Consider the following 22,305-nt stretch of genomic DNA (forward strand, 5'->3'; position numbering starts at 1 on the left):
TTGGTCATTTAACTCAAATGCACGTGTTAACCTAGTCTAAACATGTTCACACCTGTCATTATTGAAAGAGAAATTGTAACCAATAGGGGAATGGTGTATGAGCATCAAGGAGAATATATGGAAAAATACAAGTTGGATCAATTTTGTTGTATTGAACATCAAACTGGAACATTTCAGTGCCCTGTCTAAGTCAAAATGATAGATGCTTCCCCCTAGTGACAAATAGTAACATTACATTGCCCCTAGAGAGGAGTTATTTCCCCATTATACAGGCCTGTACTTTCTGTTCACTCTACAACATTCGCTAGTCTAATCTGGGCATATAATTTAGGATTGCATGAAGCACATCATCTGGAATTTAAACCATGACAATGACCTTATCCTCCATACTAATGGTACAGCCTTCGCCATACATCACCCAGGCCGTAAATTAAAACATTGACCTGGAAAATGTTTTTTTTGTGTTCGAGAAAGAGAAGGATAGAGTAACGTACAGTCTCGTTCACCTTTAACAAAACTGTGTACTCGCACACTAAATCTGCATACAGTGAACATCCAACCACTTTTTGGAAATAAATATACAATAAACACCTTTGGAAAATAAATATTTAATATGTAATACTGAAACAATAAGGATCTTTCCAGAAAATGACAGTAAAAAAATAACTCTTAGAACATATAGGCCAATCAAAAATAAATTAGAGAAGTCATGACCACAGCACATTTTTTAAACAAACAAGAATCAGCTACGACCAATTGATTTGCTCTCCTGCCTTAGTCATATTGAGTCACAGTGACCTCATGTAACCCTGCAGACAGCAAATCAACATGGTAACTTTTTCATAAACAACAAAAAAACATAACTGCAATAACATCCCAGTCACATCACTTTGCCAAATAAAATGTAAACACAAGAGGTTGGTGGCACCTTAATTGGGGAGGAAGAGCTTGTGGTAATGGCTGGAGTGTAATGGGTGGAATGATATCAAATACATCAATCACATGGTTTCCATGTGTTTGATGCCATTTAATTTGCTCCATTCCAGCCATTAAAATGAGCCGTCCCCCCCTCAACAGCCTCCAATGGATTTAAACCACATCCATATAAACAAAAAGTACACATTTTGTAAACACAGCACACTTTCTATGGGGAAGAGGATGTCACTGTGTGGTGAAAAAGATTCACAGGGGTGGCGTCCCAGTTTCTGGGGATTGGGGCCTCATTTATCAACGTGGATACATTTCAAACTAAATTCTGGCGTACGTGGAGCACCTAGGATTTGCATGCAAACAAATTATTGGGATTTATCAAACATTCGCACAGAACATATGCATGCTTAATTGGTAAATCAGAGCTAAACCATATGTGTGTGAGAACGAGCGCTACACCTCCGCTGGGAAAATGCCCTCCATTCACCTTTTATGGTAACAACAACGCATTCATTTGCTGTAATATTTGGAGATGTTGGAACTGGGCCGTGCTAGTTGCTAAAGGAAAGCGCAATGGCAAATGTGATCACATTTCTGTAGAGGTGTGGGCAGAATGTTTTAATCTTTTGCCGTTACTTTTTAAAAACAAATAATGCATTACGTCTACAGTGAGAAAAGGCCACGCATTCTGCAAGATTGATTTTCTAAGTAAATGCTGCCTACAGTCCACACGTCTATGCAAAATATTAATTGTTGTGAAATATTTTATCAATACATGATTGTTAGTCTATCTCCATGGTATAAGCGTTGAGATTAAACAGGCTATTATGTTGCGCTCCTTTCGCACAGCAATACTATAGCCTAACCATACTGTCATAGGCTACCGGTCTACTTACTTTCTAGCATGGTTGGCCATTGAATGAGGGATGGATAAATGGTAGCATAATATTTTATGTAGCGGCATGTCAGAAAAGGAGAGCTATGCCCTGCAATAAGATTATGATGTAGGCTTATATAAAGTAAAAAATATATTTGGTGACATGCTGCTATGCAATCTTTTTACCAATGACAAATGCACCTGTTTTATAATTAGGCCGATAGGTTTTAATGATATTAGCCTACCATTATAATTCCTGTGCATCAAACACAAAATGACAATATTTGCTTGCAATACAGTTGATCAGACAACAACTAGAAGTTGTGGGTATGCATGGTCTGAGATTTGCGTGGGAATAGTTCAAAATGTATAAATACCAAACCCTTGCGGGAAAACTGCCGCATGCAAGGCTTGTGTGCACGCACCCTTGAAACTGCTGCACACAGCGGTCTAAGGCACTGCATCTCAGTGCTAGAGGTGTCACTACAGACCCTGGTTCAATCCTGGGCTGTATCACAACTGGCTGTGATCGGGAGTCCCATTGGGCAGTAACTGACTTGCCTAGTTGTAATAAAGGTACATTTTTAAAAAGTGGCCTCTGGTGGGTGTGGGGGTTAATATGGCCAAAATATCACAGTATTAAAACAAAAAGTATAATAAATGCTCAATGTTATTTGAGGGTGGAAAGACATACATTCTAAGTGATTTCAATGGGTCTTTCTCCATTCGGATTGTTTTATACTGTTCAATTCAACTTCAACCCCCCCCCCCCCCCCCCAAATGTGCATTTTAATACATTTGTTGCACTCATTTGAGATCATTTCCACGTAAGGCTGCATGATATGGGCAAACAATCTGTGCCTTATTTTTAACCAAATGTTGCAATTTGACTTGCGATTTAGAGAAAAACACTTGGGTGAACTGTTGGAATTATGGAAATAGAATGATTATTCTAATTCTATAGTTAGAATAATAGTTGGCACTTTGAATACAGTGTTTGACATGGCAATGAATGAAAATGCCAGTGAGGAGTTATTGCGACAGGGTAGGAACTAGGAACAAAAGTGTTGATAAGTGTTTCTAGGGGACTGTTCAATCTGTGGCTACATTGAATGTTTTCTCTTACCTTCTTCATGTAGCTAACATTCTTGCTTCCTCTTTGATTTAGAAGATACTGTTGCACAAACATGCTGTTTTAGGTCTACACTATCACTGGTATTATCAGGCTGTATAGCTAATTTGCTCTGATTCAGTACATTTATTAGCTAGCTAGCAATTAGCATTAGTAGCTAACAGGATTTAGGCCCAACTTGCTAAGACAAGCCGAACTAGAGGTTTACAGATGTAAGAAACAAACTAATAGTGTAATTATAGAATGCTTGTAGATTTATATTAAGAAGCTAAATGAAAACAGCATTGTTGTCATCAACATTGTTGTATGTGCTGCATTGACCATGCAGAAGGTAAAGTAAAACCCCAAACCAGTCCGTGTGTCAATACCGGTATATTGTAAAATATGGTATACTGCCCAGCCTTACCCTGGTGTGGCTCAGATAGGGGCCCATGTTCTCAGCTCTGTCCTTTGGAGCAGGTTGACAGCCAATGGCCCATTCAACCACAAGACAACGGCAGTTTCACAGGGCCCCTTACAGACATGACCCAGGGTCAGAGATGCCAGCCCAATACAAGAGATGTGAGGACGGCTCCATTTTTACCCTTCTGTACGTCAGTCTTTTCCCCATGGCTGTACACTAGCACAGAGGGGACGGCGTGGCTGTGTGACGTCATTCAGATCCTGGTTAACAGTCTCTCAGAATGTGGGTCCACAGTAGTCCTCTGCTACTAGCATTCCTTACATACAGGAAGAGGGTTGGCTGGAGGGTAAACAGAGGCCTCTGACTCCTCCTCACCCCTCTCATCACTGTTAACTTCATTCACTTCCTTCAGCGTTTGTCCAGACGTTTATCCATTTCCTTTCGAACCCGGGCCTGCAGTGCCACCCTCATGGCTGAGTCCAGAACATTCTTCTCTGCTACACGCTCCACCACCCTCTCTGGCTTGTCCTCCTAAGAGACAGGAAACAGGTCACGAGGGCACAGGATGCGCACCATCATAAAAATATAGACACTAGACAGACAGACCTTGTGTACAATGAAGGAGGTGACACAGCCAGAGTCAGCCTGGTAGTCCAGCCAGAAGAGTTCAGTTCCATGGGTCTCTGGCTCTGTACTCGACCCACTCTCATTCCACTCTTCAGTCTCTGCACCCACTCCTGGCTCAGTTCCATCTGGAGACACATACATACACATCACCACTAAACTGTGTCTTCCAAGTTGACAGAAGTTCATACTAGCAGCAGTGGTTTCTTACTTCCACGTCGAGGATGGTACACTTGGATATCTGGCCGGCGGGGGCGCCGGGGGGTAGTGGTGAGCCTGGCCCTCTGACGCTCATTGGCCTGCTTTACCTGTTTATCATAGTCATCTCTGCAAGACAAAGTGATAAGTCAGTGTCTGAATCTTTCAGTAAGATAAACATTATTTATATAAATTAGAGAGTAACAAGGCAATTTAATTCAAACCATTGGAATGATTGTGAGTGTCCAACTTCTAACAATATCCATGATGGGTGTAGTTGTACACCGCAGAGAGCAATATCTGTTAATGGTATTTATACTCTGAAGAGGGGCAGTTCTCTGTTAGACGTTGTGCGCATGCCCAGTAGAGGTTGGAGTGAGTAGGCGTACTAGCGATGAATTTCAACATGATCAAGAAAACCCTCGAAACTAAACAACTGCACGCTCTCATAATTGATTACATTGACAAAATAGATCGACAAAATATACACCCCGCACGGCATGTTAGCTCAGATTAGTGATTCACCTGGCAATCTGGTTCCTTCGAATGTGGTGTAAGAAACCATGGCTCATGTCCAAACGACCCGTACGTTTATATTTGAGCTCTTGTTCTTCATCATCCCGCAAAATCTCCATCGTGAGAGATGATGGACAATGTATTTAGTATTTAAGATGGAACATTAGTACTTCTTTATATGCACAACACCACAAGCTGCATCATAACGTTAATCAATCTTTCAAAGGGATTTACTACTAGTTATCACATCCACTAAGTTAAAATGGGCTATTGTAAAAACGAATCAAAACAAAAAATAACGTGCTTTTGATCTTAATTTAATGTTATGGTTAGCCATAACATTGGTATCATTGTGTTTAAGGTAAGGTTTCAAAATCATATTTTAAGAAGATAAAAATTATAAATAGGCGGGGTGTATGACTTTGTGACTGTGGTAACTAGTGACGACCATTCCAAAGTGGGCTGGGCTGCTGTCTAACTGAAATTGCACACGGAGTTACGAGCTTGTCCATCATTTATTTTTCGGATCAAGCTTCTACCCTTGCAAATGATTTTTTTCTCTCACATTTTTAATCCCCATGAAGTATATTATTTAAAGTTGTTTGAAAGCTGCGTTGCTCTTTGGAGGCCCAAATAAAAATGTCTAACACTATTCAATCTCCGCCGTTCTGTTTTTGCCTGAGTCAACTTGAATATTGGGGTTAAACTCTGGTTGGCCATTTTGATATTGAAACCGGGAGTTTTGGAGGTGTGCAGCTAGTAAAATCAACTCAACCCTGACTTTAGTTATTATTATCAGCTCTGTTTTTTCATACGCAACAAAGATTAACACGATGGTCTCTGTAAAACGGGAGAGAGAACTTGACTTTGAAGACGATGAAGGTAGTTAACGATTTCAAAACGTGTATAATCTAACTCAAGCTCGTAACAAGCTGGTGTTTATTTCCAAACGTATATTGTAATGTTTGCTTGCCCAGTTAGCTAGTTAACACATAACATTGTTGGTAGGTAGCTAGTTCTAGCTGACTAATATATTGTTAACTAGCTAAGATCCCAGCATCAAAAGTGTCCGTCTAGATTTGCCAGAAGATAACCGACCCTACGGTTACGCTTGTTTACACTGAGCTGCACGGGAACGCAATACATTAAGACACTTCTTTAATCAATCGAATGTATTTATTAAGCCCTGACATCAGCAGATGTCAAAATGCTATACAGAAACCCAGCCTAAAACCCCAAACAATACAGATTTTTTTTCTTTTTTTAACTAGGCAAGTAAGTTAAGAACAAATTCTTATTTTCAATGACGGCCTAGGAACAGGGGCAGAAGAGCTCGGGGAATATGAACTTCCAACCTTTCGGTTACTAGTCCAACGCTCTTACCACTAGGCTACCCTGCCGCCCCGGGTATACATTTTGAAGCATGGTGGCTAGGAAAAACTCCCTAGAAAGGCGTGAACCTAGGAAGAAACCTAGAGAGGTGGCCAATCCTCTTCTGGCTGGGCCGGGTGGAGATTATAAGAGTACATGGCCATTTAAAGCCAGGTTGTTCTTCAGGATATTGAAATGTTCATAGATGACCAGCAGGGTCAAATAATAATCACAGTGGTTGAGGGAGGTGCAAAAGGTCAGTACCTCAGGAGTAAATGTCAGTTTGCTTTTCATAGCCGAGCAACCAGAGGTCAAGACAGCAGGTGTGGTAGAGAGAGAGAGTTGAAAACAGCAGGTCCAGAACAAGGTAGCACATCTGGTGAACAGGTCAGTTGAAACTGGAGCAGCAGCACGACCAGGTTTGACTGGGGACAGCCAGGAGTCATCGGGCCAGGTAGTCCTGAGGCATGATCTTAGGGCTCAAAAGCACAGCCCCCAAACCACTAGAGGGTTATCAACTTACCACCAACCTACTACGCTGAGACAAGGCTGAGTATAGCCCACGAAGATCTACTCCACCGCACTACCCCGAGGTACTACCCCGACGGGAAGATCACGTCTGTGACTCAGCCCACTTTTATGGTATATTGCCGATCACACAATTTAATGTGCATCCCGCCACCTACTGTGCAGGGTGAAAACAGGATTCCCCAAAAAATGTAACAAAAAATAAACTAAACAAACCAACTTTTCTGTTAAAAAATTAAACGGATCTGATCCCTACACAGGCTCAAGGGGAACCTGGGAGGGCGGGTCTTCCGGAGCCAGTACCCCTTGCAGTCTTCAGATGTAAAATCATTAAGGCCCAGAAAAGTTTCAGCCGCAGCCACAATAATGTCCAGACTTCTTTGAGACTTGTGCCGTACAGTTTACAACTGTGGCAATGAACACCTTGAAATCCACCTTTATCTTTTGACTGGCAACAAACATTTACTACAGGCTGTGGTGCATCCACTACCATATCTTCACTAGCGTCACTTGTTTTCTCAATTATTTTAATCGCCTCCGCTCTAACTTTTGCCACCTCAAACTCCTTCACCTTTACAGGGCACTCCAGGAACCCGGGATCATAATCCCCATCACAATTGCAACACCATTGTCTTTCTACACACCGTTCTTCAGTATACTCTGTCAGGACTGACAGACTTTCATATTTTTCTCCATTCACCCAGCGTGTCAGTGCCGGGCACCAATCACACCAGGAATTAACTTCAGGTATTCAGGCTGAACATCGGTCGTCACCCCTGAGATGACTCCTTTGACGGGTGCTCTACTCCGAAGTTCAAAACTTCTGTTGTCCAGATTCTTTTGAGGCTCAGTGCAATCTTCCTCTGTTCTTCAGAAATACAATTCATCAACATAAGATCACTCCTGGTCACTCTGATAGACTCCACTTTTCCCAGAGCATATTTCACATATTTCACTCCTCAAACGGGTCTCCCACATATGTATCCCAACAAGAAGCGATTCATTATCATACATACACATATACTCCAATTTCCTTTTTGTTCCAGTTTTCACTACTACTGTTGGCCATTCATAACATTCGTCTTCACCAACTTTGCTCGACGCGCTGCTTGATTCGAACAAGGCATCCACTTCCGCCATCTTTCTTCCAACAGGAGTTGAAGTATCAACTGTGTTCCTGTCGTGACATTGCACATGTAAAAAAACTACATTAAGACACATTGGAGCCTGTGTGAGAAATGGGGTCAGAAAACATTATGTATATAAACCCTGGATTGCTGACGCTATGTATTGGCTTTGAGGGGCTTTCGTCACCGGTCGGCCATATTGGAACTCCCCAGTAGGAGCAATCCCCCATAGGAATGAATGCAATTCTACATTACTTCAGTTAAATGTTTCAAGGACAAAATTACATGTATTTAAGTATTTATTTTGTTGTAGTGGGGACAGTAACATAAATACTTTAAGGAAAATGTGTTTTATATAATTTTAGTTTTTATGTTAAGCTCACATCGCAGTGCTAGCTGTGCCACTAGAGATTCTGGGTTTGGGTCCAGGCTTTGTCGCAGCCGGCCGCGACCGGGAGACCCATGGGGCGGCGTACAAATGGCCCAGCATCGTCCGGGTTAGGGGATGGTTTGGTCGACAGGGATTTCCTTGTCCCATCGCGCACTAGCGACCCCTGTGGCGGGCCGGGCGCAGTGCACGCTGATAAGGTCGCCAGGTGTACGGTGTTTCCTCCAACACATTGGTGCGGCTGGCTTCCAAGTTAAGTGGGCATTGTGTCAAGAAGCAGTGCGGCTTGGTTAGGTTGTGTTTCGGAGGACGCACGGCTCTTGACCTTCGCCTCTCCTGAGTCCGTATGGAGTTGCATTGAGGAGACAAGACTGTCACTACCAATTGCATACCACGAAAAGGGGAGGGGGGATAAATATAAAAAATACAGCGACCCCCCCCCCCCCCCCCCCCTAGTGTGTTCGGTGGGGTGCATACGTATGTGCAGCTGGCTTGACAGAAATGGTAGCAGAAGGTGAATGTCAAATTTTGTGTGCATACATATCCAGATGATGCTGCATACTATTTTGCGCAATGACGCTGTCAGTGTGTTCGAAGCGTTAATGTAACCATGACTGTGTTCTGAACTCAGCGCAGTTCAAGCGTAATGGTATAGTAAATATCTTCTGGCAACTTCTAGCTAAGTTAGTGTTAGCCAGAGGCCTTTTGTAAACACAAATCTCTGGTGTAACGTAGCTAATCTTAGCTAGATACCCACGATTGTTGTCATTGCTAGGCATCACATTAGCGAGTTACACTGAATTGTTTGTTGACATGTTGTTTGTCTTATAGCTACAGTGCCTGTGAAAGTAGGCCGTTCATCTGAGGATCGCAGAAGTCGCCACTGTCCCTACCTCGACACAATCAATAGGTAACGTTAAACGTCCACTGGTTTTAACACTGAATGTGTAATATTTGTCTTTCACCTCTAACACCTTTTGTCTTCAGGAGTGTGCTGGACTTTGATTTTGAGAAGCTGTGCTCCATCTCGCTCTCCCACATCAACGTCTATGCTTGTCTCATCTGTGGGAAATACTTCCAAGGTAAATCATCCAATACTTCAGATTAACATTGTTACCTCCCTCCCTACCTGAAAATTTTTCAGAAATGATTTGACCTCAACCTAAACTGGTGTGTGTCTCTTCCAGGTAGAGGTCTGAAGTCCCATGCCTATACTCACAGTGTGCAGTTCACCCACCATGTGTTCCTTAATCTGCACACACTTAAGTTCTACTGTCTGCCAGATAACTACGAGATCATTGACTCATCGCTGGAAGACATCACGGTGGGTCCACAGACATTAACCCTGTAATAAGACCATTTCAGAGGTGTCAGAGGCATTGATTCAAACATGCACTGATTAAATGGTTGAAATAAAGTTGAACAGTTTATGTTCAGCCATGGTTTGTGCAATAATGGAGGTGGTCATATATTTTTGTTCTTTGTGTTTAGTATGTACTGAAGCCCACATTCACCAGACAGCACATCTCTGGATTGGACAAGCAGGGCAAGCTGTATCGAGCCTATGATGGCACCACCTATCTGCCTGGTATCGTAGGGCTCAACAACATCAAGGCTAATGACTACGCTAATGTGGTGCTGCAGGTAAGACTGTTATCCACCACAGAGTATCCACTGGTGAATCAGACCTCTCACCATTCACATGCTGCTTAACCTTTTCCTGTGTGATGATCATCCATGTGACTCAGTTGGTAGAGCATGGCGCTCGCAACACCAGGGTTGTGGGTTTGATTTCCACAGGGGAACGGTACGAAAATGTATGCACTCACTACTGTAAGTCGCTCTGGATAAGAGAGTCTGCTAAATTGTAAAATGATTATTGTGAACTATCTTTAACCCTTCAGGCCCTGTCCAATGTGCCCCCACTGCGGAACTACTTTCTGGAAGAGGAGAATTACTGCGGCATCCGTAGGCCACCTGGTGACATCATGTTCCTGCTGGTGCAGCGATTCGGTGAGCTGATGCGCAAGCTGTGGAACCCTCGGAACTTCAAGGCCCACGTGTCACCCCACGAGATGTTGCAGGCTGTAGTGCTGTGTAGCAAGAAGAACTTCCAGATCACCAAGCAAGGTAGGATTTTATTATATCACATTCAGTTAGGCTGAGAGCCTTGTTTCTCAAGAACAAAATGTTTTTAGTACAGTAAAATGTATGTGTTGCAAATAAGAAAATCTGCTGATTGGTCTCTGTCCTGCAGGGGATGCTGTGGACTTTCTGTCCTGGTTCATGAATGCTCTGCATGGTGCACTGGGAGGAACCAAGAAGAAACCTTGTGAGTGGGAGGTGGAGGGGACTGATGACTGGGGTCGAGGGAGTGATGTTGAGGAAGGATATGACTTCATCCTTTTTCATTGTCCTTATAAGTCAGTGTTGTCGGCCTTACTGTACAACCTGTGATATTAACAAAGATATCTCCCTCTTCTTTCCCATCTCTCGCCTATCGCCAATATAGCAAGCCTCACCAAAGTGTTCCAAGGTTCCATGCGTATATTCTCCAAGAAGCTTCCTCACCCAGATTTGGCGAGTGGCTTATTGTCAGACCTTTGTAAAAGGAAGACTACATCATTGTATCAAAGTTTACATTTTTACTTGTGAATTCATGACTTCAATATGATTACAGATTTTAAAAACTAAATTGTTTATGTTTACATGCCTTTCTCTCTCCAGCCACCAGAAGAGAAGGTGGCTCTGCTTTTGAAGGAGGAGTACCAGGAAGAGATGTCGGAGTCCACCTTCCTCTTCCTGACCCTTGACCTTCCCACAGCCCCACTGTACAAGGATGAGAAGGAGCAGCTCATCATCCCACAGGTCCCCCTCTTCAACATCCTGGCCAAGTTTAACGGCAACACAGAGAAGGTACTGCCCTCAAACTCCTACTTACATTAGCTCAAAGGATTAGCACTCCTATCTTCAAGCCAACCATCTCTCCCACCAAGTTAAATTAAAAGTAGCCTCAGAAGCCTAGGCTTCTCACGTTTTGTTTGAAAGCCTCAAACAAAACGCGAGGGGTGGGCTAGATGGAAACTAGTGATGCGTTGCCACTTATTAAGCCAAACAAATATTTTGCATGGGCTGCTCTACCAACCAATGTTGTTTCTGAAAATGTTTCTGACTTGCATTAAGCTAGCTAGCATAGGATACAAAACTAATGCTGCATAGGTTATTAAAACAAAAGTGAGTTAACAGCCAGCGTTCCCATCCTAAGCAAAATCTTTCAAATGTCGAGTTAACGAGACAAGATTTGGAAGGATGGTCTGTGAGACTTCAGCTTCTGTTTGACATAATCTTACGTGCTTTATCACCTCTTGATTTTCCTCACCTCTTCGCCCTTTCCTCTGGTCCCTTCACACTCCTGTTTTCTTTTAGGAGTATAAAACCTACAAAGAGAATTTCCTCAAAAGGTTCCAGTTGCTCAAGCTGCCTCCCTATCTCATCTTCTGCATCAAGAGGTTCACCAAGAACAACTTCTTTGTGGAGAAGAACCCCACCATTGTCAACTTTCCCATCACGTAAGAGACTGTTGCATACTTTCCCATGTACTCAATGGTAATTTAGCATCATGCTCAGCCTGATGAGTTTATGTCTGTGTGTTTGACTCCTTGCATTTGCTCCTTGACCAGAAACGTAGACCTTCGTGAGTACCTGACAGAAGAGGCACAGGTCACAGAGAAGAACACCACCTATGACCTGGTGGCCAACGTGGTGCATGATGGGAAGCCCACTGAGGGGGCATACAGAATGCATGTCCTGCATCATGTAAGTGACAGCTGCGTTTTTAGGACTTTCTCCTAGTGTACTCTAGAGGTGCACATTTGCAGAGCTTTAGATGTGCAGTATTTTATGACATTGTGAAATAAATACTCATCCTGTTCAGTTATTGGTGCAAATTTGTGCCTTTTTTTTGGTCACTGAAGGGCACTGGGAAGTGGTACGAGCTCCAGGACTTGCAGGTGACGGATATCCTGCCCCAGATGATCACACTGTCGGAGGCCTACATTCAGGTAAGCTCTATTGTGTCACATTGACCACTGATTATACCATATGCTGTTCTCTAATTTACAGGTTTATGTCTAGATAAGTTACTGACTCCTTGTAACTGTCAGTTGTGTTGTGTGGTTCTCTTCGTTTCAGATTTGGAAAAGAAGAGAGAACGAAGATGACACAACTAACCACACAGGGGCGTGAATAAGGCATTGAAAGATTGATTGTACAGGAGAGAGATGTCACATGCCGGCCAGTGGTCAGACGAGCCCCAAAAAGCCACGAGTGGAACTGGACACTGTTCAAGATGACCTCAGGGTAAGCCCCCACCAAATGAGGACCAGGACTTTTTATTGGTGGATTTTGGATAGAGAAAACAATGTCTACTATTTTTTTGTTCTTTAACTTTAAATGGTGGAATAAACCAGCTTTGAAATGTCTGTTTCCAGTCAATATTATTTGATGTTTTACCATTTTGGATGAAATGTATTGATTTGGGTTGGGTCTTATTTTATTTGTGAAACAAGGAAGTAAAAACAAGAAATAAAATGTTGACATTACCAAATAGTGAGGGTTGCAAAAGGATGTTCCTATTGTAAGCATTATAGGATAAATACTCATGTACATTTAGTTGGATCACAAAAATGAAATCTAACAATTGTACATTAAATGAATTAACATTTTAATTAAAATGTTCACATTACTGATTGAAAGGATTTCTCAACAGGAGGTACATGTTCACTAATTTCTTCAAGACACTTTGCCACTTTCATTTACTATGTTCTTCCTGATTATGACTGATTTTATAGGAAGATACTATTACCTACAACTTTTTATTTTACCTTTATTTAACTAGGCAAGTCAGTTAAGAACAAATTCTTATTTTCAATGACGGCCTAGGAACAGTGGGTTAACTGCCTGTTCAGGGGCAGAACGACAGATTTGTACCTTGTCAGCTCTGGGATTTGAACTTGCAACCTTCCGGTTACTAGTCCAACTCTCTAACCACTAGGCTATATTATTTAAAGTCAATTATTTACATTGCTTGACTAAATTACTTACTGTACTCATAACAGCCCACCCAGTGCAAATCAAACCTGACATCAAATCATCTCAGTGCTACAACAGTCTACCAGAAGTGAAAATCCAGAAATTAAATACATTTCTGGTTTACTCAAATTGCTCAGTGCAATATCAGATGACCTGTAAATGAAGTTGACAAAATATTTAATTTAAACTGTGGCAAAGAAAAGTCATTAAAGGCAATAGTGCAATCAGTAACAAGTGCAATACTAAAACATATATTTGGCAGTTAAATCATCAGCTTCATCCATGGAGGGAGAACTCTGGGAGTGGTTCTCAGCTCTAGTTCCACACCAACTTCTGGCAGAAGTCTACCATCTGGAGTTGTATCAAAATGAAAATAAAACCAGAACAGAAATAAGGCATTGGTGTGGGTCGGGTTGTTTTTCAGACAATACACCACGGCAGACATGTCCTATATTTTAATTGACTTATAGCTTAGGTTGTTGTATTAGATAAGACCATGGCCCAGTTTCCCAAAAACATCTTAAGGCTAAGTTCGTTAGAACCTTTGTATGAGCATAGTTAAATCGCCAAGCTGTTTCCCAAAACCATTGTTAACGTTGCAATTAATCAAATTTAAGGAAGTCGTAGCCTGCCTCAGACCACTCGTAGAACAGCTACAGACATGCTCAAATTTGTTGGCATCCCTCCACAAAAGACAAATGTACAATTTTCTCTGTAATAACTTGAAACTGACCAAAGTAATTGGCATCCACCATTGTTTGTTCCATATTTAATATAAATCAGACTTTGCTTATGATTTTTTTTATTCCACTTATTGTAAATAAAACTAATGGCATAGAGAAATTATGGGACCCATAACTTCATATTTTGTTGCACAACCTTGAGGCAATCACTGCAATGAGACGACTGCACCTGTTAACAGGTAGTTTGACCCACTCTTCCTGAACAAACTGCTCCAGCTGTCTCAGGTTTGATAGGTGCCTTCTCCAGACTGCAAGTTTCAGCTCTTTCCATAGATGTTCGATAGGATTCTGATCAGGACTCATAAAAGGCCACTTCAGAATAGTCCAATCTTTTGTTGCTACCCATTCTTGGGTGCTTTTAGCTGTGTGTTTAGGGTCATTTCCTGTTGGAGCACCCATGACCTGCGACTGAGACAGAGCTTTCTGACACTGGGCAGTACGTTTTGTTCCAGAATGCCTTGATAGTCTTGATTTCATTGTGCCCTGCACAGATTCAAGGCACCCTGTGCCAGGTGCAGCAAAGCAGCCCCAAAACATAACCAAGCCTTTTTTATTTCACCAGGTAGGCCAGTTGAGAACAAGTTATCATTTACAACTGCAACCTGGCCAAGATAAAGCAACACAAGCGTTACACATGGGATAAACAAGCATACAGCAATAAATAGCCCATAGTGGTGAAATAATTACAATTTAGCATTAACACTGGAGTGATAGATGTGCAGATGATGATGTGCAAAGAGAGATACTGGGGTGCAAAATAGCAAAAATAAATAATTTGGGGAATGAGGTAGCTGGGTGAACCTCCATGTTTCATTGTCAGTATGGTGTTCTTTTCTTTGAAAGCTTCATTTTTTCATCTGTGAACAAAGAGCTGATGTGACTTGCCAAAAGGCTTCAGTTTTGACTCATCTGTGCAAAGGGCATTCTCCCAGAAGGATTGTGGCTTGCCAATATGCATTTTTACAAATTCCAGTCTGGCTTAATGTTTTTCTTTCAAAAGTGGAGTCCTCCTGGGGTTTTCTTCCATGGAGGCCACATTCGCTCAAAAAGCGACGGATGGTGTGATCAGAAACTGACGTACCTTCACCTTGGAGTTCAGCTTGTATCTCTTTGGCAGTTATCCTTGGTTCTTTTTCTACCATTCGCACTCTCCTTCTGTTCAATCTGGAGTCCATTTTCCTCTTGCGGACACGCCCAGGGAGGCGTATTGAAATAGCCTACATTTCATGTTCAATCAGTTGAGTTATTTTGTTACTTGTAGGCTACTGTCTAAGTCATCTCAATATTTAATGATGTGTAGCCTAGCAAGCGCGCAATAATGTGCCAAATCGGTTATTTAGTGCATTTTGATTGGGTAAGCATTATAATTAGCCACCTCAATATTCACAGCCATAGGTGGTAATATCTCTCTAGGAGCTGATCTGTCAGTATTGTGAAATAATTTGAATGTTAAAGATTTGAAAAGAGAAACCTGATCCGAGAGAAGCACTCCCAGTATTGACACATGCTCCAACGACGCACTTAGCGACCACTCTCTCTGCATGGTTTTGGAAAACGCATGTTACATTTACCATCTATCTATCGTTGTAGGCTAAATGCATTGTTAAAAACACTTGTTCTATCGCCATCAGGAAACCGGGCCCATGGCAGATCTAGTTTACTTACACCACACCCCTGAGCAGTTTTCAAGTCCCTGCAGATGTAACTGGGTCCCCAGGTACACTGGTTCTTCCCCAGAAGATGCTGCTCTTTCACAGCAACACACATATCAGCTCTCTGGAGGACAAAGAGATATTCACTGAGTGTATAAAACATTATTAATATTGAGTTGCACACCCTTTTGCCCTCAGAACAGTCTCAATATGCTGTGGGTGTCAAAAGCGCTCCACAGGGATGCTGGTCCAGTTTGACTCCAACTCCACAGTCATGTCAAGTTGTTTGGATGGTGTACTTATTTTTTTTTTTACATTTTACCCCCAATTTATTGTCTCACAGGCATGTGTCCTCCGAAACAACCCAACCGCACTGCTTCTTAACAGCGCACCAATGTGTCGGAGGAAACACCGTGCACCTGGTGACCTGGTTAGCGTGCACTGCGCCCGTGCACTGCGCCCGTGCACTGCGCCCGGCCCGCCACAGGAGTCACTGTGTGTGATGAGACAAGGATATCCCCACCGGCCAAAACCTCCCTAACTCGGACGACACTAGGCCAATTGTGCGTCGCCCCATGGATCTCCCGGTTGCGGCCGGCTGCGACAGAGCCTGGGCGCGAACCCAGAGTCTCTGGTGGCACACTGCGATGCAGTGCCCTAGACCACTGCGCCACCGGGGAGGCCTGGGTTTGACACATGGGAAACTGTTGAGTGTGAAAAACACATAACCCTGTTCAAAGGCACTTAAATATTTTTCACCTTTTGAATGGCACACAATACACGTATCAAGGCTTAAAAATCCCTCTAACCTGTCTCCTCCCCTTCATCTAGACTGATTGAAGTAGACTTAAAAAGTGACATCAATAAAGGATCATCCCATTCACCTGGTTCAGTCTGCCATGGAACGAGCAGGTGTTCCTAATGTTTTGTACACTCAGTACAAAGTTTTGTATAGTCAACTGATATACGTTTATTTTATTTAACTATGAAAGTCAGTTAAGATCAAATTCTTATTTACAATGATGGCCTACACCGGCCAAACCCGTACGACGCTGGGCCAATTGTGCACTGCCATATGGGACTCCCAATCACGGCCGGTTGTGATACAGCCTGGAATCGAACCAGGGTGTCTGTAGTGAAGCCTCAAGCACTGAGATGCAGTGCCTTAGACCGCTGCACCACTCTGGAGCCCATACTAACTAAGACAAGACTCAGTCATCTTACACACAATCAAACCACTTGTCAATGGGACAGTGGTCATGGTTAGTAATTAGAAGAAGTGGTCTGGGGATTATAGACACTGTAGAGTCAGAGGAGGACCCTCTCCTACGGCTGGATGGGAATGGTTTAATTACCTCGCATGTATCCGGAGCATCCATTTGGCTTCCCAGAACCTTCTGTAGTCTGGGACCGTAGAGTTTGGTGAACATTTCACACTGGATAGAACACAAAGACAGGCACAATGAAACTGACGTCAATGCTTTAAACACAACTGAAAGCTTTTTGTTATTGTTGTATCTTACGGCGACTACAGCACAGAGCACTATATTTAGGCCTATTCTCCTTCTACGCCAGATGAAACTGGCGTAAGCTCTGTGGGGTTTCTAAATAAACATGTAGGGGCTAAGGGGTGGATGTAGGGCATAGGGGCTGGGCAGACCTTGGGGATGGCATTGGGGTGCTGCAGGCAGACAGACTGGAGGAAAGAGGAGGTCTGAGGTTCAGTGGCGTTGAGACCCAGGTGGAGCCGGCTCAGAACCGCCAGCGTACGGCAGGAATCACAGTCAGAGGGGAGGGGCATCTCTGGAGAGGGGGGGTCAGGGTTACAGAGGGCTACAATGTGGTAGAGCAGTGCCAAGGGAGACAGAGATAATCTACAGATCAAGGAGAGCATGAACGATGAGGGTAGAAAAGGTGAGAGTAGAAAGGAAATGTGTAGCCCACATAGTCATATCAGTATGAGACCACACACATTTGACCTTATGATTGAAACGAGAGCTCTGGTCTGACCAAATCACCCCACTCACCCATGCTGGGGGTCTCCTGGAACAGACACAGGTGCAGCAGGGCACAGATGGAGTGAGGGGCGGCTGACGACAGCAGGAAGTCAACAATCTCCTTTCCATACTTGTTGATGAAGTCCTCACACTGGTCTTTGTAGCTTGCAGGCAGGAGGCCACACACCTCACCCATTAGCTTCACTATGGCATCCTGCAAGGGTCAAGGGTGTCCAACAAAATGTGTCTGCGTGTTAGTGAGTGTGGACACTTGTGAGAAATATATAGACTTATTGAGAGAGTTACCTCAGTCTTCTCTGTAGGCAACATGCTCTCCAGTTTCTTCATAAGATAAACACAGAAGGTACACTGTGGGCTGATCTGCACCTGGAGAGGAGATCAGCTGGTGAGAGAGCATTCAGTGCAGACAGAAAAATGACAAACCATGCAGAACTAGAAAAACACATTGACAAACAAAGAAGGGAAGAGACTTCCGTTCTTAGACTGTACAAAAGTTCCGCGCTCACACTCAGCTCTGGGCTGGTGCCGGAGTCAAGTACAGCATTCGAAAGATCGATGTCATTGAAAGTGGGAGGAAGCGGTTCAGGCGCTTTTCTCTCTGAGCGGACAGCACACAGGCCCAGGACCATACACGTCTCACCTGGCTTCTACAGATATGAAGGAGAAAGACAATTGATAAGTCCTTATGTTATCGAATAACAACATTATTGCCCATGATACAATGTAGGAACATTTTTGGATGGTTACGTTGTAAACCAGACTTTCCTTTCTCTGCATGTTTGCAGTTCTCAGGCACTCACCAGTATGCCAGTGAGGTACTGGAGGGCTTGGGGCAGGTACATATGCACCTGGGACATACAGTGGCTTTGAGCCTCAGCTATGGGGAGGCGCAGACACAGGGCATCCAGGGTGTTGTGGATCAGCTCCTAAACAATTAACATAGGTACATATACAGTTACAGTACACTATTAGTGGCTCACTTTGTTATGGGGTGACATGTACAATGACATGACTGTACTGTACGGGAGTTGTTGCAAGATATGGTATTCTATATTTGCATAATAAACGGGAACTGAAAGATGGGGGGGGACAGTAAACGGGAACTGAAAGATGGGGGGGAGAACAGAAGGCTTTTTTCATATTTACTTGAAGTACCACTTTCTGGTCAGGGTGTTATCTGCAACTCTGGCTACAACTATAAAATGAGAGAAGACACTTCTGCAGAATGGGTACTCACCTGGGTGTCAGAGTTGGAGATCATGTCTGTGAATAGCTCAATGATCTGGCTGCAGTCTGAGCAGATGTCAGTTGTCTGGTAGATGGGGAAGGTCAGAGGTCAGCGAGTAACTATCAATTAACATTTTCAGTCATAACCCCCTACATCTCTAACCTAACAACCACATGCTCTACAGTTCAGGTATGGAATCTCTGATGAAAAAATGCACACCGCAACAACTGTCTTTCTGAAGTTGAAAAATAACTTGTTTCTAGTGTGTGAAAGTACAGGCTTGGTGAAACAGGCTTGGTGTTACTAGAAATATGTGGCCAATATATGGAGTTTTCTATAGATGTGATGAATGCTTTATGAACCAAGTACTGGGCTATATTCCCTAGAATAGAGAATACAAGTTATACAATTGTTAACTGTTAACCGGTGTAGTTTCCATCAAACCTGGTCCTGGAAGAGACATGTTAGATCTGTTGGTTTCACACATACAGTCATTGATATCTTACTGAGGACAGCTGTGTGATGCCAAACTTGGGCCTGGTAGGCTCACCGATAACCATAGTCTCACCTGTGAAGATCCCACAGAATAAACCACAGTTTAGTTTGTTAGTATAAATAAAAGTTGTTAACTAGGTCAGATGCAGACTTTAGTACGAGACATCATTTCTATTCAGATATTGGAACAAGGCACTAGCCTGGGTGCCAGTCTTGTTTGTGCTCTCTTGCCAACAGCTATGTTTCCATGAACTTGTCCAGAGATTTTTTCTTTCTTCGCCAATTAGAAAGTTTGCATAGAAAATAAATGCGACAATTGCCTGCTTGGGTGCATTCCATTTACATATCGTATTTTTTATTTATTTTTTAAACAGATGGACGTAATGACATCACACATATAAAAATAAACAAATCTGCAAAAACCTAGTGTCGAATAAAAATGTTGTGGTTGAAATGTTTCCATTACACATTTAAGCAAATTGCGCATTAATAAATTGTCAACAGCCTGTATGCCCTCCTACCTATCTCCTTGTCTCGGATAGCCTGCAAAAGCAAGCATGGATAGAATGCAATTGACTAAGATTTGCCATATTGTAATAATTGTGCCAAAGTATCGCCACGGTCCGTGCAATGGTGAAACTTGCACTCCTGTAGATCTAAAATAATTAATGGTGAAACTTGGACTCCTGTAAATCTAAAATAATTTAATGGTGAAACTTGCCAATCAGAAAAGCAAAGCGATTCAGGGATTCTTAAAAGTCAGGACAATTATTGTCAACATTATATTTATATATGAAAAAATATGATTTTGCAAGCAGTAGACATTAAGAATTAAGTGTGGAGTGGAGCTTTATATAATGAACAAAAATATAAACACAACATGCAACCATTTCAAAGAGTAAGTAAATCAGTCAATTGAAATAAATTCATTAGGCCCTAATCTATCGATTTCACATGACTGGGCAGGGGTGCAGCTATGGGTGGACCTTGGAGGGCATAGTCCCACCCACTTGGCAGCCAGGCCCAGCCAATCAGAAGGAGTTTTTCCCAACAAAAGGGCTTTATTACAGACGTAAATACTCCTCAGCGATTTTTATTTCAGCTCAAGAAATGTATTCCAAGAACCAGACCGCATCATGTCCCAAATTTAAAACGGCCTAATGTATTTCTGCAATAGTTGCAGAGAATATGGTATTCTATATTTGCACAGTAAACGGGAACTGAAAGATGGGGGAGGAAAGATGTGACACCAGAATATCTTTTTCATATGTACCTATATCTCGGTCTACAAAAATGGGAGTTGCATAAACAGACTGGTATACTAATCTGGCAAGAACCAGACCGTGTCATGTCCCAAATATTGAACGGGCCTAATGTAATCTACGTTTCGCAAAGAAAAACCCACTGTGCATAGACGTCAATCGAACGTCTATCCACGTTGGTTCAACGTAATTTTGTTGAGTTGATTGCGCCAGTATGTGCCTAGTGGGAATGAAGCTAAATATCTTCCCTGATCTGGCATTACTAATTGATGAAAAAAAGCACGACTGCTTCATAGCGCAGTTTTAACTGATGAATTTGTGCAGAATCCAGGTCTAATTTGGTAATTGTTAATATATAGTGACAGCGACTCGTTAGACAAGGGTTTGCCAAAAAGACTGTAAACATAGAATAATATATATAAACTAGTCAAGTAGCTACTTACCAATACAAAAAGATGCCATGAAGATCAAGACAATCAATTGTAAAAACGCCATCGTAAGGGAGGACAGAATGATTTACAGTCGGTCCTATATAAAGGTGACCGTAGTATGATCTTTCCGATGGCTATGAGTACGGAAGCACAGATTAGAGACGGAATAATGCGTTTAGGCCATAGAGTTAGATAGAGGACTCTTAGTGCCCCAAAGCCTATGTTAGCATAGGCAGCGCCATTGAGGACTTTCATAATTTTGAAATTGTCACCTGGGTGGGACTTCCTATTACAGCGTTTCCCAAACTTGGTGCACGTTTTGCTTTTTGCTCTGACACTACACAGCCGATTCAAATGATCAAAGATGTATGATTAGCTGACTATTTGAATCAGCTGTGTAGTGCAAAACCGAGTTTGGGAAAACCTGCCCTATGGGTTAAGGAAGGATCACATAATTCCATCCATAGCCAATTAATTATGCTTGTGAGTTAACATTCCATAACTTCAGGTGGCAGTAAATCGCCAATCTTGGCATTATACCTGTTCCAACAACTAATTCCAGGTGGCAGTATTCACCGGTTTAGTTTGTTTACCAACTTATAGAAGTAGTAGAGGAATAAATTGGACTACTTCAAAATGGAAATGGCCTCAATTGCACTGCCCGTGTACTTACGGACGCCATAATATGAACGATACAAAGAAGAGTCCTCTATCATTCTTTATGGTTTAGGCAGAGTCGAAAAACAAGAGTCACATGTTATGGCTTGCTGTGTCAAATTTTCCTTACCAGGAGTGTATCCACTACCTTATTCGGTTGAAAAACGTTTCAAAACCATTTACTCCAAACGGAGAACGTTTTGCAACGCAAACGAGAGTTTCTATTGGCCTATATTTTGGGTTCTCATGGGGTACAACCAATAATTTATATATACACTAAAAGACTAATAGGGGGCGCTGTGTTGAAGCCACCTTTCCTCCATCTTGGCACTCCCCTCACCGTTGTAAAAAATATTTTGGAAGCTATAGCTTCAAGTTTTTATGTCACATGCACAAGCACAGTGAAATTTCTTTCTGCAAACTCAAAACCCAACAATGCAATAATCAATAACAATGTAATACTAGAAATATGAGGAACACAATAAGGAAGCAAATAAGCATACTGTACAGGGTCAGTTACAATACCATATTTACAATGTACAGGAATACTGGAGGTAGATATGTATAGGGATAAGTTGACTAGGCAACAGGATAAACAGAGTAGCAGTAGCTTGTATGTGAGTGGGTGTGCATG

At 42.5% G+C, this 22,305-nt stretch overlaps 3 protein-coding genes across 5 annotated transcripts; 1 reads left to right on the forward strand and 2 right to left on the reverse strand.

The window, feature by feature from the left end:
- Nucleotides 1-589: 589 nt before the first annotated feature.
- On the reverse strand, nucleotides 590-4,923 carry LOC109872088 (UPF0561 protein C2orf68 homolog). 2 transcript variants are annotated; one of them, XR_004209050.1, is made up of 4 exons: nucleotides 4,389-4,513; nucleotides 4,178-4,293; nucleotides 3,949-4,094; nucleotides 590-3,873 (listed from the first exon to the last, which is right to left on the reverse strand). XR_004209050.1 is itself a non-coding variant. In XM_020463194.2 (4 exons), exons 1-4 carry the CDS (start codon nucleotides 4,797-4,799, stop codon nucleotides 3,751-3,753), a joined length of 495 nt encoding a protein of 164 aa, XP_020318783.1. In that variant the 5' UTR covers nucleotides 4,800-4,923; the 3' UTR covers nucleotides 590-3,750. The 2 variants fall into 2 exon arrangements, 1 of the variants encoding a protein (XP_020318783.1); XM_020463194.2 differs by lacking the exon at nucleotides 4,389-4,513 and adding an exon at nucleotides 4,690-4,923.
- A 470-nt stretch (nucleotides 4,924-5,393) lies between these two features.
- On the forward strand, nucleotides 5,394-12,821 carry LOC109880190 (U4/U6.U5 tri-snRNP-associated protein 2-like). The gene is made up of 13 exons (XM_020472422.2): nucleotides 5,394-5,562; nucleotides 8,926-9,004; nucleotides 9,082-9,176; nucleotides 9,282-9,418; nucleotides 9,586-9,738; nucleotides 9,999-10,224; nucleotides 10,352-10,426; nucleotides 10,607-10,674; nucleotides 10,822-11,010; nucleotides 11,521-11,663; nucleotides 11,775-11,910; nucleotides 12,069-12,155; nucleotides 12,286-12,821. The coding sequence occupies exons 1-13, from the start codon at nucleotides 5,514-5,516 to the stop codon at nucleotides 12,337-12,339; spliced, it is 1,491 nt and encodes a 496-aa protein (XP_020328011.1). The 5' UTR covers nucleotides 5,394-5,513; the 3' UTR covers nucleotides 12,340-12,821.
- LOC109880201 (prosaposin-like) lies at nucleotides 12,629-21,290 on the reverse strand. 2 transcript variants are annotated; one of them, XM_020472430.2, is made up of 11 exons: nucleotides 21,027-21,290; nucleotides 19,333-19,394; nucleotides 18,836-18,910; nucleotides 18,399-18,524; nucleotides 18,105-18,245; nucleotides 17,884-17,964; nucleotides 17,608-17,791; nucleotides 17,241-17,383; nucleotides 16,936-17,016; nucleotides 15,594-15,704; nucleotides 12,629-13,536 (listed from the first exon to the last, which is right to left on the reverse strand). In XM_020472430.2, exons 1-11 carry the CDS (start codon nucleotides 21,076-21,078, stop codon nucleotides 13,501-13,503), a joined length of 1,092 nt encoding a protein of 363 aa, XP_020328019.1. In that variant the 5' UTR covers nucleotides 21,079-21,290; the 3' UTR covers nucleotides 12,629-13,500. The 2 variants fall into 2 exon arrangements, with proteins under 2 accessions (XP_020328019.1, XP_020328027.1); XM_020472438.2 differs by having other exon boundaries at nucleotides 17,884-17,958; nucleotides 21,027-21,171.
- Nucleotides 21,291-22,305: the final 1,015 nt, after the last annotated feature.

Source organism: Oncorhynchus kisutch, linkage group LG3 (assembly GCF_002021735.2).
Source record: "Oncorhynchus kisutch isolate 150728-3 linkage group LG3, Okis_V2, whole genome shotgun sequence".
Taxonomy (NCBI): domain Eukaryota; kingdom Metazoa; phylum Chordata; class Actinopteri; order Salmoniformes; family Salmonidae; genus Oncorhynchus; species Oncorhynchus kisutch.

What these genes read in the sequence shown, in the direction of transcription:
- LOC109872088 (XM_020463194.2), bottom strand. Translation starts at nt 4,799, where the DNA reads ATGGAGATTTTGCGGGATGATGAAGAACAAGAGCTCAAATATAAACGT. An exon ending in CGAAGGAACCAGATTGCCAG is followed by an intron (nt 4,294 to 4,689) that starts GTGAATCACTAA and finishes TTTGTCTTGCAG; the next exon opens with AGATGACTATGATAAACAGG. An exon ending in GTACCATCCTCGACGTGGAA is followed by an intron (nt 4,095 to 4,177) that starts GTAAGAAACCAC and finishes ATGTGTCTCCAG; the next exon opens with ATGGAACTGAGCCAGGAGTG.
- LOC109880190 (XM_020472422.2), top strand. Translation starts at nt 5,514, where the DNA reads ATGGTCTCTGTAAAACGGGAGAGAGAACTTGACTTTGAAGACGATGAA. An exon ending in TACCTCGACACAATCAATAG is followed by an intron (nt 9,005 to 9,081) that starts GTAACGTTAAAC and finishes TTTTGTCTTCAG; the next exon opens with GAGTGTGCTGGACTTTGATT. An exon ending in ACGCTAATGTGGTGCTGCAG is followed by an intron (nt 9,739 to 9,998) that starts GTAAGACTGTTA and finishes TTAACCCTTCAG; the next exon opens with GCCCTGTCCAATGTGCCCCC.
- LOC109880201 (XM_020472430.2), bottom strand. Translation starts at nt 21,078, where the DNA reads ATGGCGTTTTTACAATTGATTGTCTTGATCTTCATGGCATCTTTTTGT. An exon ending in GCATCACACAGCTGTCCTCA is followed by an intron (nt 18,911 to 19,332) that starts GTAAGATATCAA and finishes CCCATCTACCAG; the next exon opens with ACAACTGACATCTGCTCAGA. An exon ending in TGCCTACAGAGAAGACTGAG is followed by an intron (nt 17,792 to 17,883) that starts GTAACTCTCTCA and finishes TGACCCTTGCAG; the next exon opens with GATGCCATAGTGAAGCTAAT.